The 15938-nt window shown below is 28.2% G+C and overlaps 9 protein-coding genes across 9 annotated transcripts; 8 read left to right on the top strand and 1 right to left on the bottom strand. All coding sequences in view use genetic code 6, as the record gives it.

Moving 5' to 3' along the window:
* Positions 1-111: 111 nt before the first annotated feature.
* Positions 112-366, bottom strand: SS50377_26676 (uncharacterized protein; the record flags this gene model as incomplete). Its single annotated transcript, XM_067910482.1, has 1 exon — positions 112-366. The coding sequence occupies one exon, from the start codon at positions 364-366 to the stop codon at positions 112-114; it is 255 nt and encodes an 84-aa protein (XP_067761169.1).
* Positions 367-423: 57 nt separating this feature from the next.
* On the top strand, positions 424-2382 carry SS50377_26675 (Leucine-rich repeat protein; the record flags this gene model as incomplete). Its single annotated transcript, XM_067910481.1, has 1 exon — positions 424-2382. One exon carries the CDS (start codon positions 424-426, stop codon positions 2380-2382), a length of 1959 nt encoding a protein of 652 aa, XP_067761168.1.
* Positions 2383-2741: 359 nt separating this feature from the next.
* SS50377_26674 (Rap/ran-GAP family protein) lies at positions 2742-3464 on the top strand (the record flags this gene model as incomplete). The annotated part of the gene is made up of 1 exon (XM_067910480.1): positions 2742-3464. The coding sequence occupies one exon, from the start codon at positions 2742-2744 to the stop codon at positions 3462-3464; it is 723 nt and encodes a 240-aa protein (XP_067761167.1).
* A 48-nt stretch (positions 3465-3512) lies between these two features.
* Positions 3513-9338, top strand: SS50377_26673 (uncharacterized protein; the record flags this gene model as incomplete). The annotated part of the gene is made up of 1 exon (XM_067910479.1): positions 3513-9338. One exon carries the CDS (start codon positions 3513-3515, stop codon positions 9336-9338), a length of 5826 nt encoding a protein of 1941 aa, XP_067761166.1.
* A 118-nt stretch (positions 9339-9456) lies between these two features.
* Positions 9457-11043, top strand: SS50377_26672 (uncharacterized protein; the record flags this gene model as incomplete). Its single annotated transcript, XM_067910478.1, has 1 exon — positions 9457-11043. One exon carries the CDS (start codon positions 9457-9459, stop codon positions 11041-11043), a length of 1587 nt encoding a protein of 528 aa, XP_067761165.1.
* A 72-nt stretch (positions 11044-11115) lies between these two features.
* On the top strand, positions 11116-11661 carry SS50377_26671 (Ribosomal protein L18; the record flags this gene model as incomplete). The annotated part of the gene is made up of 1 exon (XM_067910477.1): positions 11116-11661. The coding sequence occupies one exon, from the start codon at positions 11116-11118 to the stop codon at positions 11659-11661; it is 546 nt and encodes a 181-aa protein (XP_067761164.1).
* A 179-nt stretch (positions 11662-11840) lies between these two features.
* SS50377_26670 (Kinase, AGC PKA) lies at positions 11841-12869 on the top strand (the record flags this gene model as incomplete). The annotated part of the gene is made up of 1 exon (XM_067910476.1): positions 11841-12869. One exon carries the CDS (start codon positions 11841-11843, stop codon positions 12867-12869), a length of 1029 nt encoding a protein of 342 aa, XP_067761163.1.
* Positions 12870-12900: 31 nt separating this feature from the next.
* Positions 12901-13263, top strand: SS50377_26669 (uncharacterized protein; the record flags this gene model as incomplete). The annotated part of the gene is made up of 1 exon (XM_067910475.1): positions 12901-13263. One exon carries the CDS (start codon positions 12901-12903, stop codon positions 13261-13263), a length of 363 nt encoding a protein of 120 aa, XP_067761162.1.
* An 88-nt stretch (positions 13264-13351) lies between these two features.
* Positions 13352-14497, top strand: SS50377_26668 (Kinase, ULK; the record flags this gene model as incomplete). The annotated part of the gene is made up of 1 exon (XM_067910474.1): positions 13352-14497. The coding sequence occupies one exon, from the start codon at positions 13352-13354 to the stop codon at positions 14495-14497; it is 1146 nt and encodes a 381-aa protein (XP_067761161.1).
* Between the last annotated feature and the right edge of the window lie 1441 nt (positions 14498-15938).

The raw sequence follows: 15938 nt of genomic DNA, 5'->3' as shown, positions 1-15938 counted from the left end.
GTTTACTAATATTTATTTTAGAATGACTTCATCTGTTTTAATATAAGTAATCATTTTTTTACCAATATTGATAACAATTGGTAACCACAAATATATAAAAAAGAAATATGTTCATTAAATTTCCTTACTAATATTCAGAATATTCATAACTTTACTCAATATGTCTTCAGTTAAAACCCTTGTCTGGGGATCTATAAATTACTCAGCTTTTGATAAAATTAAATCCATATAATTATATGTATAACTATTGAGCAGATCTATAGATTCGGGATCGAAAACTATAGAGCTATCAGTTAAAAATGATACCGCTTAGAGAGAGTGTATATCAATTAACTTAGGTTGGCCTGTTCTTTTTTATTCGGTCATTATCAAAAGTTTATAATAATATATATAATAGTATATTATTAATTCCGCAAATTCTTAATGACTGATCTATCAACTCTTCCAGGGTTCCATAAGGACTACCAGATGCTTACTTCAGATCTTATAATAAAGGCTCTTCTAATTGCAGATTCTAGAAATAATTATACAGAAGATGATTTTCCTTAAATAAGGACACTTCTACTACCTAATTATAATATTTGTACAATCTCCAACATTAATGATTTTATATAGTTATCAAAATTAGTTCTCACAAATAATTCAATTGAGATTCTCACTGGTTTAGACTAGTTAATAAATTTAGAGGTTCTAGATGTTTCTTTTAATAAACTTTCTTCATTAGATGGAATTGATAAGTTAAATAAGCTAACAGACTTAATTGCAAATAACAATTAAATTACTAATATTAGCGGTTTATTAAAACTGTAAGATAATTATAAAGGACTCACTGGATTAGCATAGTCGTCTCATTCACTGTAATCAATTAATCTAGCTAATAATTCCCTACCAGGTCCTCTAAAAGATACTATTAAAATACTATAAACATTTAAATAACTAAGAATTTTAGTTTTATCTAATAATGAATTTTCGAAAGAATCAAAAGTAAACCTTTCAATTTATAGAAAAGAAACTGTGGCATACTTACCTTCCTTAAAATATTTAGACTTTATTGTCATTCTTCCAGATGAGCGATAGAAGGCAACAGATGCATATAAAACCGAGCTCATAACACTTGAAGAGAAAAATCAACTGGAAATAAAGGCTGTATAGCAAGCTATAGTTAAAACGAAATAAATTAGAATTGATGCAGCATCAGATTGCTTGGGTTTTGATACTTTGGTTGACACTGATATTTTAACAGGAGATGCAAACGAGAAGATATTTTAAATACCAGCGATTAAAATGGAGGCTGTAGGATGGTTTAGGACAGAGGCAATTGCAACATTGAGATAGTTTAGTAAGATTATGAGGAGGAGAAGGATAATTCGCTAAGGAGAAATTTGCGAATTCGAAGAATTTTACTAAATAGTATTAGATGACTTAATTGGTTAAACTAAAAGCATTATTACGGATTATTACATAGGTAAAGATTTTGTTCTGAATGGAAAAGCGGAAATGAGAATTTCACAAAGAGAAATCAGAGAATTATAAAGAAAGTAAAAAAATGTTGCAGAAGAAATGGATTTAGTGGGTGAGTAAAAAGCGGAGGCAGAAGAGTAATCATTTTAGGAAAATGAGGAAAAGTAGGAGGTTGATGATTTAATTAACTAGGTTGATTAGTTAGAGTCTTCGCTATAGTTAGGTGATTTAGATAAAAATTAGAAAGTTGATCAATCATAATATGTACCTGCTGGTGATACTTAAGTAGAGAATTTAAAGAAAACTTTTATTTTAAATATACTCAATTAGGCCAAAAAGATGTTAAATGCTTTAGAATCAGAAGTTTAATATGAGATTTAAGAAAATCTAGACACCCTTACAAATACATTGACTACTATATAAAATAAAACCGCCGAAGTTGCTCAGGCAGGATTTTAGTCATTCAAATCACTTCTATTATAACTTCACGAAAAAGTATAAGATCTACTTAATAAGGCGTTGGAACTCAAACTCTGGAAAGAATCTTAATAATAAATTTAAAATCAAGATTAGAACGATGATACTATTGCAGACGCTGTAGATTTAACTAGTTAAAATCAAGGTTAAATGCCAGGATCACAGTAGTAGGATGTTTAAAATCTTTTACCTGCTGAGATGTCGCCATAAGTCCTAAATCTGTTGAAAGATAAAGGATCAATTACAACTGCAGCAATGAATGCGCATGAGCATAAATAAGGTCTGGTAGAAGTTAGAGAAGATGGTCTTATTGCAAGTTAAAAAGACCTAGTGGAGACATCAATTAAAATGATCTAATAGTGTGAATTCGAAAGAACCAGAAGAAGAGTCCTGGAAATTTAATAATGGTATGAAAAAGAAATGGATTTTATTTCAAAATTGTGAACGCATTTATAATTATATATGTATACTATAGTAATTTATAATTTTTAATGATTTTATAAAATACTTTCTTCAAAGAAGAATGCTTAGGTGTACACCGTTCAATTGTACAAGATGATATTTCAATCAATTAAAAAATATAGGCAATAATTTCTAATAGCTTATTATTATACACATACAAGTATACAGATAAAGGCAGTAACTGCCTCATGTACATATTTTTGCAGGATAAATATTGGGATATAATATTATTATCTAATAATGGAATAACTTAATACACAATTAAACCAATTTTAACGGCATTTTAAAGATTATTCATGAAACCTAAGTAATATTAGATTCAAAAAGCACTCTTTATCTAAATGAACGATTTTAAGGAGATTAAATCTCCATCGATTGTAGTGTTACAATAATTTTTAGAATTTGAGAATAATTCTTAAAAATAACGTAAAATAGGTATCTTGTATCAAAAATGTGATTAAAATACTGAATAGTAAATGTTACAAAACACGGGATCTTTTGAAAATTTTGAGTAATTTTTGTCTATTTTGGGGCAGCGTATTTAAATTACTAATGGTTTGACTTACTATACAGGTGGGTTAGATGCTAAAGGACGCGATGGCGATGTACTATATACACATTTATTAGATACTGAGCTGGCATTTCATGTATCCACTTGGCTGAAGCATGTCAATAATGATGATTAATAATTAATTAAAAAGCGCCATATTGGGAACGACAATATCATAATTCTTTTCTAAGAATAAGGGTCTGTCTATGATTTATCAGATTTTACATCATAAATGACATGTGTATGGGTTGTTATTGAGTAAATAAGTAGTGTGTCTCTAAACGAACAGGAAATTTTAGTTTCCGTGAAAATTTTCTATAAAACATTTATAGAATTTGCTGGTTAGGAAATTCCACCTGAATTAACAGAAAAAATATTGGTTAATAAAAATTTTCTAGCTACTTTTTTACTCTAGAAGCTTCTTGATATAAGCAAAAGTATTTGGTGCAGCGGGGAGTTTCAATTAAAAAAATAGAGATAGAGAATAAGTTTAATTGATAAAGTCGGATAGTGATAATTATTTTATTAATATATATTAATTAATTCCCACTTTAAAATCATTATGAATTAGATTTCTAGATCTTATAATTAGATATATCAAGCGTATGATGATGTAAATAAAGAGTATACAGTAAATTATTATTAATTTATATACTCTCAACCTCTTTAAAGATTATTAAAATAACCCCTAAAAAAGCATATATTATAAGGAGTTTAAGAAAAAGTCTAAGCAGCTACAGTTATTTCCTCATTTGAATTAACAAAAGATTTATTATCTTCTTATTGGGTGGAAGCTGGTATAGAAATGCTTAACTAACCTCTGGAAAATCTTAGTGTAATTTTAAATAAAGGTGTGTAGGATTATTATGGTGGGTTTAAAAAATTAGCATTTAAGTAACTACCTAAATAAACATATTAGGATCTTCGCAAATTTAGCTAATCATTTAATAGTAATATATTACTTCATTATATTTCTAGGAATACTTCTTTGTAACTCTCTGATTGTATAATACTCTAGACAGATGAGTGTAAAGCCCAGCCTATCATAATAACTGATATTATTAAATCTATCGGAAGAAGAACAGTATTTATTTTTGATTGTAATTTTGCAGGAAATTTGATTTAAAAAATTAGGTAAGAAGATATGAATGATGTATTAGCATTTGGTGCTACATCAATTGATTAGACATTACCTTATTTAAGGAGCTAAAAAAGGCTCTGCCCAACAGATATATTTACTCTTACCATGACAACACCATTATTAGGGTTGTTTATTAGTTTCATCTAGAGATTTTAGTCTTAAACAAATCAAAGCCAGTATAATACTTTTATGCAGGTCTATTAATTATATTAAAAAATATAAAATTAAAATGATTTTAAGTAAATATAACTTATAATGGATGCAATTTGCGAAAATATAGCATTTTCCGCTTTAAATAGAAGTGATTATTAAACATATTATAACAGTAATAGTTTTAATAGTGGACTTATAAGAAATTATCTGGTGGCATAACGTGTATTATCTTCATTTAATATTAAAACTTCATGTTCATTAAATATATCGGATTCTAGTAAAGATCCACTTTGGAGTAGTTTTGACGCAGTACTACATAAAGCAGTTAGATTTGAGAAAGATATTTTGTTTATAGAATAATAATTAGATGCATTTAATTTACAGATTAGTTTTTCTCATTCTCACCCTACTAATTTACCAATCGTCATACACTTACTTAAAGATTAAACTTATTATCTTAAGGCTTACTAGTTAATTTCAAAATATATTGATTATTCTAATGAGAATCTAGAAGAGGTAATTTTTTTAGGATTAGGACACAAATTAATGAATAGAATTATTAAAGTTTAAAAATTAGTTGAAAATGAACTATTTTAGGAAATATTTAGAAATATAGTCTTTATTTTAAGTAAAATGATTTAAAATTCAACCTAATCAATACATGATTTTATTGTATTTGCGAATGAAAATAAAATTCCATTCTAATTTGAAGAATTTATTTTAAAGTAACTTACTAAACCATAAACACCAATTGAAGTAAGATTATATATAGTATAAATTCTTACTATTCTAACTTCAAATAATATTTAGATGTGCTTATAAGATGAAACTATATTATATGTATCATAATATGTAATAAATTTAAGATAGAATCTATATTAAAATGGATCTTTAGTTATATTATAGACTTTACTATAGTCTTCATCATCTTAGCTAAGAGTTTGGACGCTATTACTCTTTGGAAATCTTGGATAAGAAGTAGTAATCAGATAAGACTAAACTATTACTACGATTAAATAGGGAAAGTCATTTGGAAATATTAATACTGCGTAATAATAAGGGTCTAAAGATTATTTGGTATTATATAATGATATATAAATATGGGAAGATGTTTAAAAGTTATTAGGCATCTTAATAATTTCTGGAAAGTGTGATAATTCAGTTGAGGTAAGAGCAGCAGCTCTTTAAGCTATTTATTTACTATTACCAGATTTTTTGAAGTCTAACAACGAATACTAAATTAATTTTTTATCAAAAGAAAATGAAGATATTCTTTAACATAGTATTGCTCAGTCATTTATTTAACTAATTTGCAAATATTTAATAGATGAAAGTTCACCTTTGATTAGATTTTAGTCATTATAAATAATTAATAAAATCATTCTTAGTAAGCTAAAATCTGTAATCAGTTATTTTGGTAGACCACAATCAGATGATAGTTTTTTAAATAATGATGATATTTGTTCAAAAGAAATACTTCATGCTTTATTCACTGCCTAAAGCGACCCATAAATCATTATTAGCAAAATGGCAAAAAATTTATTTAATAATTTATCTGGCTTTTCTACTTTATACTAAAATCAATAAGAGTAAGGATTGTAAATTAAATGTATGATGATGACCAAATACGAAATATAAGAAGCGTAATTTACTTAATTAGTTACCTTAGTGTCATAGTAAAATGTTTCACTAAATAATATTTCGGCCATATTTGATAGTAAATTTATAAAAATAGATGTAGGCTCATAATAACAACCAAGTGCTTCGCCTATAAGCTTAGGTTAATCTTCGTTAATGAAATCGCGAGAGTTTAAGAGATCATTCACCGATTTTAACTAATCAACTAATCATCAATCTAAATAATCTTTAGCTCCTGAATCTTAGCTGGTTGAATATGATTAGTCATCTTCTCTATCTGAGGATTACAAACCAATTGTTAGACGCTAACGAACAATTAAAGGTATCACATTTAAAACATCAGAGTTACCTGCAATTTAAATAACAGATGACAAATTAGTAGTTGATTAAGAAGAAAAAAAGAATGTTAACATTAACAATAAAGATGAAGATTATTATAAATAAGTGTATGAATCCACAATTACAATTTAGGAAGATATACACATATTTTAAAATCTTTCAAATATATTCTTCAATAATCTTCTATTCTCTTAATTTCAAGATGTTTGCTCTCCTATTTTTAATCTAGCAATTCGTTCAATTTCATAGCCTAATATTTTTTCTAATGTTTTAGCACAATCAGTTTAGTTGGCTACTACTTAGAAGAAAATTATAAGAGGATGTCCTACCCACAATACACTAAGTATTTTATAGGATGGTGTTTTTTCAACAAGACCTTCGCCATCTCATTGCTAAATTTGTTCAAATATTAGTCTCAGTAGTATTGATGCACAACTTAAAAAATAAGATATAGAAACTTAGCGACATATATTTAATATAACGAATTCTTAAAAAGAAGAACTATTTGCTCTGGATCTGAAATAAGATAAATAATTTAGTATTAATTAACTTATTACTAGTTTAGAAAATGTATAGTAAGTAACTTCAGAATAATAAAATGTCAAGAGTCTTTCTGGTTGCAATGCTTAGATTAAAAATTTAAAGTAATTAGAAATGAACTATAAAAAGTATATAAATTTTGAAAAATATTGTGCTAGTTTACAACTATAATAGTGTATTGTAAACGTATGTCAGTCTTATATGTTTAGTTTACCGTGTGATTTAGCACAACACTATATGGTATAAAATGGTTCTCCTATAACTATTATGTAGTAATTATCAGAGTCTGTATTAAAAGTAAGAACATAATAGTATTAGGCTGCTAAAAGGTTTGATTATGAAAGTATGCTGAGTTTAATTTTAAAGCCTACATTATCTACTATTAATTGTGCATTATCTGATGGAAAAATATTTTAATAATTTAATTAAAACTATAATACATCCAAATCATAGAAACTATTTTAAAATCCAATTTAGCACATTTAATCATTTTCTTAGTAAAATTTATCCATATATTAAGATGAAATGTCCAATTTAATACCAATTGACCATTCTTGTGATATGTGCCGAAGAATTGCAGTAAAAACCCCATTACTCCAGCATTGTAGCATATTAATGTCAAAAGAAAACAAGAAAGATAATAAAGTATTAGTTTATTTCGAACCAACTAGAGATGTTAAAGTTTTATATAGAGATAGAGCTTTATAGGGATAATTATTAGGTAAAAAAGATTATAGTGGCTAGCTTATTAACTAATAGATGATAATTAAATAATACTAGCAAAATCTAACAGCACCTTTCCCTGAACTAGAATAAATGTTCTATTGTAATCCATAATTTTCTAAAAAATATCATTCTATATTCGGACGATCATTATATCGTATTATTTATTAGAATAAAGATAATTTAATTAATTTTCATATTGTTTAAAACGATAATTTTATAAAATAGCGATCTAGAGTTTAGTCAGCAGCTTAACTTCAAAAAGTAGATTCATAATCATCATTTTGCTCAGAATATGAGTCAGTAGCAACAGATTTAGAATATCATTATTAGAATAATACTATTAAAAAATAATTAAAGATAAACAACCGATTTTGTGGTCTGGGAATGTTAAATTAATAGAAAAAGCAATCTAGTATTTAATTAATCGGTCAAATTAGTTCTAATTTATCAGAAGAAAATTATGTATAGTGTAGTAGTGTATAAGATCTATAGATTTAGGATTAATATAAAGCAAATTTTAAATAACAATTCAATTATTTACAAAGGCTAACAAATATATAAAAATATTAAACCAATTAGAAATTTAAGTTATTTTGGCAATTTTAAGTTGATTCAGGAGTTAAAATGGTAAAATTTCATCCGACTTTAAATTATCTTATAATTATTTATTAGAACAAAATTTAAATATTTTCTGTACTGTAAAAGCTATCTATTAATGAAATTGATCCATAATAAATTAGAGGCGATTATTAAGCATAATTATTTTACTTTAAGCAATCTCATAATCATAATGATATACCTAAAAACAATTAATCTTTGTATCAATTTGTGAAAACTAAGTCTAATAATGTGTATTCTCATTATGCATCTTATATCAGAGATTTAGAGACATGCTCATAAAATTGCTATCTTTGTAAGTTAATACAAAAAAACCAATACTATAGTACTACTGATATTGACAACAATTGCTAAAAGTTGTTAAATAATAGTCAAGATATCAATATTTTCGATAATCAGTTATGTACAATTTCTAAAAATAATTTTGACATGTAAATATTTGATACAAACTTTATAAATACGAATACCACTTTTTAGTTAATGGGTATATAAGAGTTAGATGGTAAATATTCAATTCTTTCTAATCCATATTCTGTCAACAACACCAGATAAATTAGTTCATTTAGGCCATTTATTAAAGAATAATAGTTAGATTTTAATTGGAAATCAGCTCTCCCAGTATTTGACTTGTATGCTAAGATATAAACAGAGAAGAACAACATAAACTTAGTTAAATCGAGAACTGATATATATTTGCGCAATTATTAACTTCAATCTCAATTATAATAGCATCAAAACTCTTATATGGTTGACTAGTTAGATAATATGTCAATATTCAGTTAAAATGAATTGAAAATTTATGATATTTTAAGTGACAGATAAGTATTTAGCTGTAATTTGCCAGACAAAGCTATTTCTTAATCTATTACCTAAAATTTAATAGCAGTTACAGGTAAAGGATTTACACATGTGTATGATCGCCGATCAGAACTAATAGTTTAGAATGAAACAAAAAGTTTTAAGTTCATTAAGTTATTAGATAATAAATTGTTTAAAATAGATGATACTGGTACAGTTTTTGATGGTAATAACATTATTAGCTAATATAAAGTTAAACCAAAGGGTTTATTATAAAATTATTTCTATGATATCAGTGGTAGCTTGTATAATCTCTCCAGCTTTAGAATAAATAAACAGAAGATAGAGGCATAGAATATCTGCTATAGCTAAGATTCACAGTTTATTTGCAGCTGGGATAGTTCTGGAAAAATATCAGTTTATCAAAACGAGTGAAACTTTGATTTTAACGACTATCCAAGTGCAGTCTCTTTCCAAATTCTCATATTAGTCTATGAAAATAAAATTTACATTTATTATGTATTTATCCTAATATTATTATTTATTATAAAAAATGATTTCACCACAGTAATTTTCTAACCTGATATACTCCAACGGTGCATTTTCGGCGCACAACAGCGGCCACATTTACCACCTAGATTTGCAGCTTAATGTCCAGAATACCACCGAATCTGATCTGTTTTCAGGCACTTCGATCTACAACGAACCGATCGTGGGCGAGGCAGGGACATTCACAATCGGCCGCGACCGTTTCAACTAAACAACACTTTTCCATCTCACAGAAACATCCGATATTCGCATTTGCGAGGTAGCCGAAAACGCGATTCTGGCGCAGTTGAACGGGGGGATTTTCGTCTTCATAGGCCGCAAGTGCTTCGTACTAGAGGAAAGTGCACTGGTGTTCTTACGTAGCATTGAGCTTGCCCCTCGGCAGGTATTCACGGATTCCGAATGCTTTATTTTAGTAGACGGAGCTACGGTAGTGAAGCTGGATGCGACATTTACCATGGTAAATTCCTGCACTTACGAGAGCACCTTGTGCCATCGGGTGGACCAGCTCCTCTTGGATGAGAACTTCAAACAGCCGCTAAACCTTGACAGCCTGTAACGCATTAAATCAGACCAAATCGAGAAGGAGGACGTATCCCGGCACTTCGTTTACAGCGCACAGTGCTTCATATCGTTCGACAAAATAGCGTTTTACCGCAAAATGCTCGACGAGAAGAAGTCCAAAGTCGAGATCCAGAAGGAGCTGGTTTTGATGCAGGAATCGAGTCTCTTCGAGCGTTCTAGTTATATACAGTTTTCAAGAAGTTTCTTGCAGACTAATCCTAACATCCCGCGACCACTAGTTATTGACTATGAGTGCGCAATTAATATAGTTTCGGAGGTGAAAATCGGCTAATTGGTAAATTTTGAGTATTTTAACTTTAAATTTTACTTAAATGGATTATTCTATGGTGTTTATGATCGCTACTTCTTGGGAATCAACGATTTGGGCTCGATTTCCAGTATGGAGGTGTTGGGATAAAAAGCACCAAGAGAGTATTTCGTAATTGACGGAAAGCGGTTTGGAATTAGTAATTTCTAGATATTCGATGAAAATTTAAAGCTTTTTTGTAATTTACCATTTTAAAACTGTTTCTTTTAATACTTCATTGCAAATAAGCAACTTTATATACTTGCTTAACAGGATGTTGTTAATTTATACATATTATAAGGAAACTTGTTTTCAAAGGCGTAAGGCTTTTCTGAAATTCTTGAGTTCACCAATGTGTATTATTTTAATAAATAATTATTCATCATTGGAAACGATGAAAATACTGACAAAGTGATGTTCATTTATGCTGCAAAAAATAATACATTCACTAAATCAGATGATATGATTTTAGATTCTATAGGAAGGTTGGAGTATTTTTGCGGTATATTGGTTGATTGTCAGAATAATAGAATCATGGATTTAGAGAGTCGAGTGTTTTATAAGCGATTGCTCCCTTAGGTTGTATTTTACAGGAAAAAAATTTACTCGTTTGGAATAAGTTTGGCAGAGTCATTTTTGGATGAATTTGAAAATTTTTAGGTAGAGTTCTGGAAGATTAAGATGGAGGGAATATTTAATCGTAACGAAAAAAAATAATGATTTTATTATAATAATATTTTATACTTATAATAATATTTATTTATTTTAATTTTTTATTTCCACTCCTCGCGCATGGGTATTTAACTTTAATCCGGTGATCGTAAACGTACTATCAAGCGTACTACTCCTCACACTGATAACCATTATAAGAATGTTATCCAGTCTGTGTATGCCCAGGCTGCTGAGAAAGTTGAGAACAAGGACATCGCTCTCATTGCTAAGCGTATGTGTCAGTCTCAGACTAATTAACCTTCTGTCTCAACCTCTCGTCTTGCCTCCATCTCCAAGAACCAGCAAGGTAAAACTTTAGTTCTTGTATCTACAGTTACAAATGACCCCCGTGTCATCGAAATCCCCAAGATGACCGTTTGTGCACTTAAGTTCACTGCTACTGCTAAAGCTCACATCGAAAAATTCGGCGGTAAGTGTATCACTTTTGATGATCTCATCCTCGAAAATCCTAAGATGGAAAACGTCTTCATGGTATAAGGTAAGCGTTCTCACAGAGCAACTTATAAGAAATTCGGTTCCGCTGGTATCTCTAGCTCAGTTGTAGCTAAGGGCCACGGTTCTGGATGCAAGGGTCGTAAACGTCAGCTCCATGGTTTGAGATGGTGATTTATTAATTTCGACCCAACTGGTATTATTACTGGGAAATATATTATTTAATATTATTTACTATCATTATTCTTATTGTAAATTTTAAATTAGTATAAATATTATATTATAATAAAATTTGAATTTTATGCATGCTAAATTATTATTTTTATATATGGATAAATCTCCACTTCATTTTAATGGCAACGCCTGCCCCTCCATCAGATTCAACACTCGAGTCATATCAAGTCATATAACTTATAGCAGCCGGATCCTTTGGAAAAGTTAATTTAGTTAGAAATACTGCAAATAATGCAATTTATGCGATGAAGTCGCTTAATAAAATCAAGCTTATTATGATGAACTAGGTCACAAATACATAAAATGAGGCAAATTTGCTGAAATAAGCGATTAGCCCATTTATAGTAAAGCTATATCAGACCTTAATAACATCAACACATGTGCATTTAGTATTTGAATTTGTTCCTGGTGGTGAGCTTTTCTACCATTTACGTAAGTTTGGAAAGTTTACAAACGAAGTTGCCCGTTTTTATATTGCTGAATTAGTTGTTGCACTGGGGAACTGCCATGATAAGCTTGGATGTATTTACAGAGATTTGAAGCCAGAAAATGTATTACTAGACAAGAAAGGACATGTTAAATTGTCTGATTTTGGGTTCGCTAAACAAACCTAGAATTTAACGTTTACACTGCTTGGGACACCAGAATATCTTTCACCAGAAGTTATTAAGTGTATTGGACATAATAAATCAACAGATTGGTGGAGTCTTGGAATTTTGACATACGAACTTTTATGTGGAGTACCACCATTTTATGATGATGATGCTTAAGCAGTATGTAAGAAAATTCTAGTTGGAAAAATAGCATTTCCAAAGGGAATCGAACCAAATGCTGTTGATTTTATACTGAAATTACTATAATAAGATAAGGACAAGCGTTTAGGCTCAAATGTATTGACTGGAACAAAAGATATCAAGGGTCATCCATTTTTTACAGGAGTTAATTGGGGATACATTGAGAAAAAGTTAGTAAAACCTCCTATTGTACCAGTGGTTAAAAATGATTAAGATCTAGAATTTTGGGCAGATGCAGCCGAAGAATTAGTTGATGATGAAGTTGAAATATAAGATATGAAAGATGCTGGCGAATGTGCAGATATTCCAACAACAGAAGCTGGTATCAATAAATTATTTGAAGGCTTTATGTGAAAATTATATAATATGTATAATATATTGCAAAATGAAATTAACACGAAAACTTAAGTATTCCAACCCAAGTAAACTTAACGCACTCGAAATCTTATTGCAGAATGATATTACAATAGAGCAGAAAAGACTTGCGTACGAAGCCCTTTTTGAAAGTTTTGGTGAATGTGCATCAATAATTATAAACGCAGCCTATTATTTGTTTCAAAAATGTCTGTTAAAGCAGGTTAAATCGTTTGAACATTGGTTGATTTCAACTGCGTCTAATAGATAACCTGAAGAGTTTATCTTACTTAATGAAACTAAGTTTAATCGAATTGAACACACAAACATTTTGCTTTATAACGATCTAAGTTATTAATTAATCTACGTATAAGAATTTGAAAATAACTTCTGAGTTTTATTCATATAACTATATATAATTAAATATATTTGAACTTTTGACATCAGTTTTATGGGTTGCCAGCTTATTTTGTACTTCATTAATGTATGATAACTATCAGATGATTTCCTTATTAGGTAATGGAAGTTAAGGTAGTACATATGAAGCATATGACCTATCTAGCTAATCAAAAGTTGTATTAAAATAAATAACGCTATAGTCGACTACAGAGTATCATAAATAAATAGTTATAGATGAATGTCATCTAATTTCGTAACTAAAACATCCTTTTATTGTTTAGCAGCTAGATTTTTTTTAGAAAGATAATTCAATTTACTAAGTTTAGGAATTAGCAGAATTTGGGGATTTAGAACTATAGTTAGCAAAATAAGGTGGTAAATTGTCTGAAAAAGTACTACTAACAATTACTCATCATATATTATTAGGACTCCATTATCTTCATTAGAATAATATAGTTCATAGAGATATTAAACCTGCTAACGTCGTTATTATGCCAGATAAGAACTACAAGATTGGGAGATTCACTATTTGTGATTTTGGCCTGTCTAGAAAGATAAAGGATACTACAGATAATTTGGATGGAACACCGATGTTTTTGGCACCGGAGATATTGTATTAATAATAATATGGATTTGGTGTCGATATATGGGCTCTTGGAGTTCTAATATATAAATGTGCAACTGGCATGTACCCTTTTAATGGCAGATGCAAAAATGAGTTATACAATCAAATACAGAATGCAGGCTTTCATCCTTTGACCAACTAACTATCTTCTGAGTTCTGTAATCTGGTTACTTAAATGCTCGAGAAAAATTTTTGTAATCGACCAACTGTCAATATAATTTTATAGAATAAGTTATTTCAATCAAGAAACTAGTATTGTGCTAGATATAATATTTGTGATGTTTCTTAATTTATAGATAATACTTTTATCTATCAGCCAAATTTAATATACAATAATAAAAAAGATTTACTAATTTAGAAAAAGTTAAATTATTACAAAAAGGAGAAACTATAAAACGAAGACTTGACTAATAAAATTAGGGATGCACAAAATGAAATAAAAGAGTATTTAGGATACGAATAGGGTACAGTTTTTATTGATTTAATAAATGATATAAAGTGTACAGTAGGAAAAACAGGTATATAATAACTAACTATGGATAAAAAGTTAATATAGCACGGCGAGAAATTAATAGAGACAATGTTGGAGAAGACATTCCACTGATAATAATCTATTAAACTAAAGATTGTTTAGAAAAAAAGTAAGATACGGATCAGGACATTAATAGATATAAAAGTAATTAATCCTGAAGATCTTTTGAATTGTTAAAATTTCATTAAAATATTTGAACTTTAAGGATATTGACTTGTATACTTTAACATGGACTGGAATATAACCATCAAAACTTAAGATATATAGAGATTTAAATGTGAGTATTTTGAGTATAATTTATAATGATTCTAAGGGAATTTAGTGAATTCTAGATTCTAACAACATGACATTTAATCAAAACATTTTGATTATCATTAATTAACTATGAATGCTAGTGCTTAATACTAATACCAATTCAGTCTTTCTATTAGCTTACTCAATGAAAAAAAATATTAATTTTTAATGATATATGTGATTAATATATTATTTTTAATATTAAAAACATAATGCGAACATTACACATTATACATTATACAATCTCTGCAATTTTATTTTTTATGAACAAATTAGAATTACTATAGATGAATTTCGCGTGATAGATGTCAATATTTTATAAAATAAATTAGCTCTTTGCTGTTAATGCAATAATTAAATAGCTGAAACGTGTTTTAGTATTTATTACCGAGGTAAGTTATATATAGTTAAAACAATGTTAAATAGAGTTAAAATTTTGCAAAAAATAAAAGAAATAATTTTTTCGGATTTATTTAATGATATTGGTAAAATTTTCTGATTGACGTATGGATACGAAGGTATTCATACATATTTAGCCCGTAGATAACTATTACCAAATTATTATCCAGAATAGTTAACAAATGAATGTAGAACATATGAGGTTTAACAGTATTAAAGTTAGAATAACGTATATTAGAAAAAAATATTAATTTACGATGTTTCAACAGTTAAAAAAAGTTATTTTTGCTTAATAATAAATTATTTTATAGTATTGATAGATTTTCCAAAAAAAGAAAAGATAACTAAATTATATAAACTGTATCATATGTGTAATTACAATTGAATTTGAAATTATATAATAGATACATTATTTAAGAATAACAAAAATTAACTTATAGTACTATCAAAATTTTAGCATACAGTGAAGTATTGTTTTATTGTCTATAATAATATTTAGTTGTTTCAATTTTATCTAATAAGTTAAACTTGCGTTTTACTAATGACTTTTAAATTTAATTTGAGTTAACAACAATTCTAAAGATTGTAATTTCATTAAAAATGAAGTATATCTAGCTATTCGAACCATTTTTAATGTACTGCTCAAATTAGAGATAGTGTAATTAAACAGCTATAACTAGATGGAATATGTATTTTGGTGTATTAATGATTTAATTAAAAACCAAGTTTTAATATGCTTAATTAGGCTGGGCTATGCGACAAAATAGGTATGATATATACTCATAATATAAAATTATGTTTATAACTTGTTATCATAATA

This window comes from Spironucleus salmonicida, chromosome 7 (assembly GCF_000497125.1).
Source record: "Spironucleus salmonicida strain ATCC 50377 chromosome 7, whole genome shotgun sequence".
NCBI lineage: Eukaryota > Fornicata > Diplomonadida > Hexamitidae > Spironucleus > Spironucleus salmonicida.
Note: the sequence above shows the minus strand (reverse complement) of the source record. Positions and strands in the feature narration are given on the sequence as shown.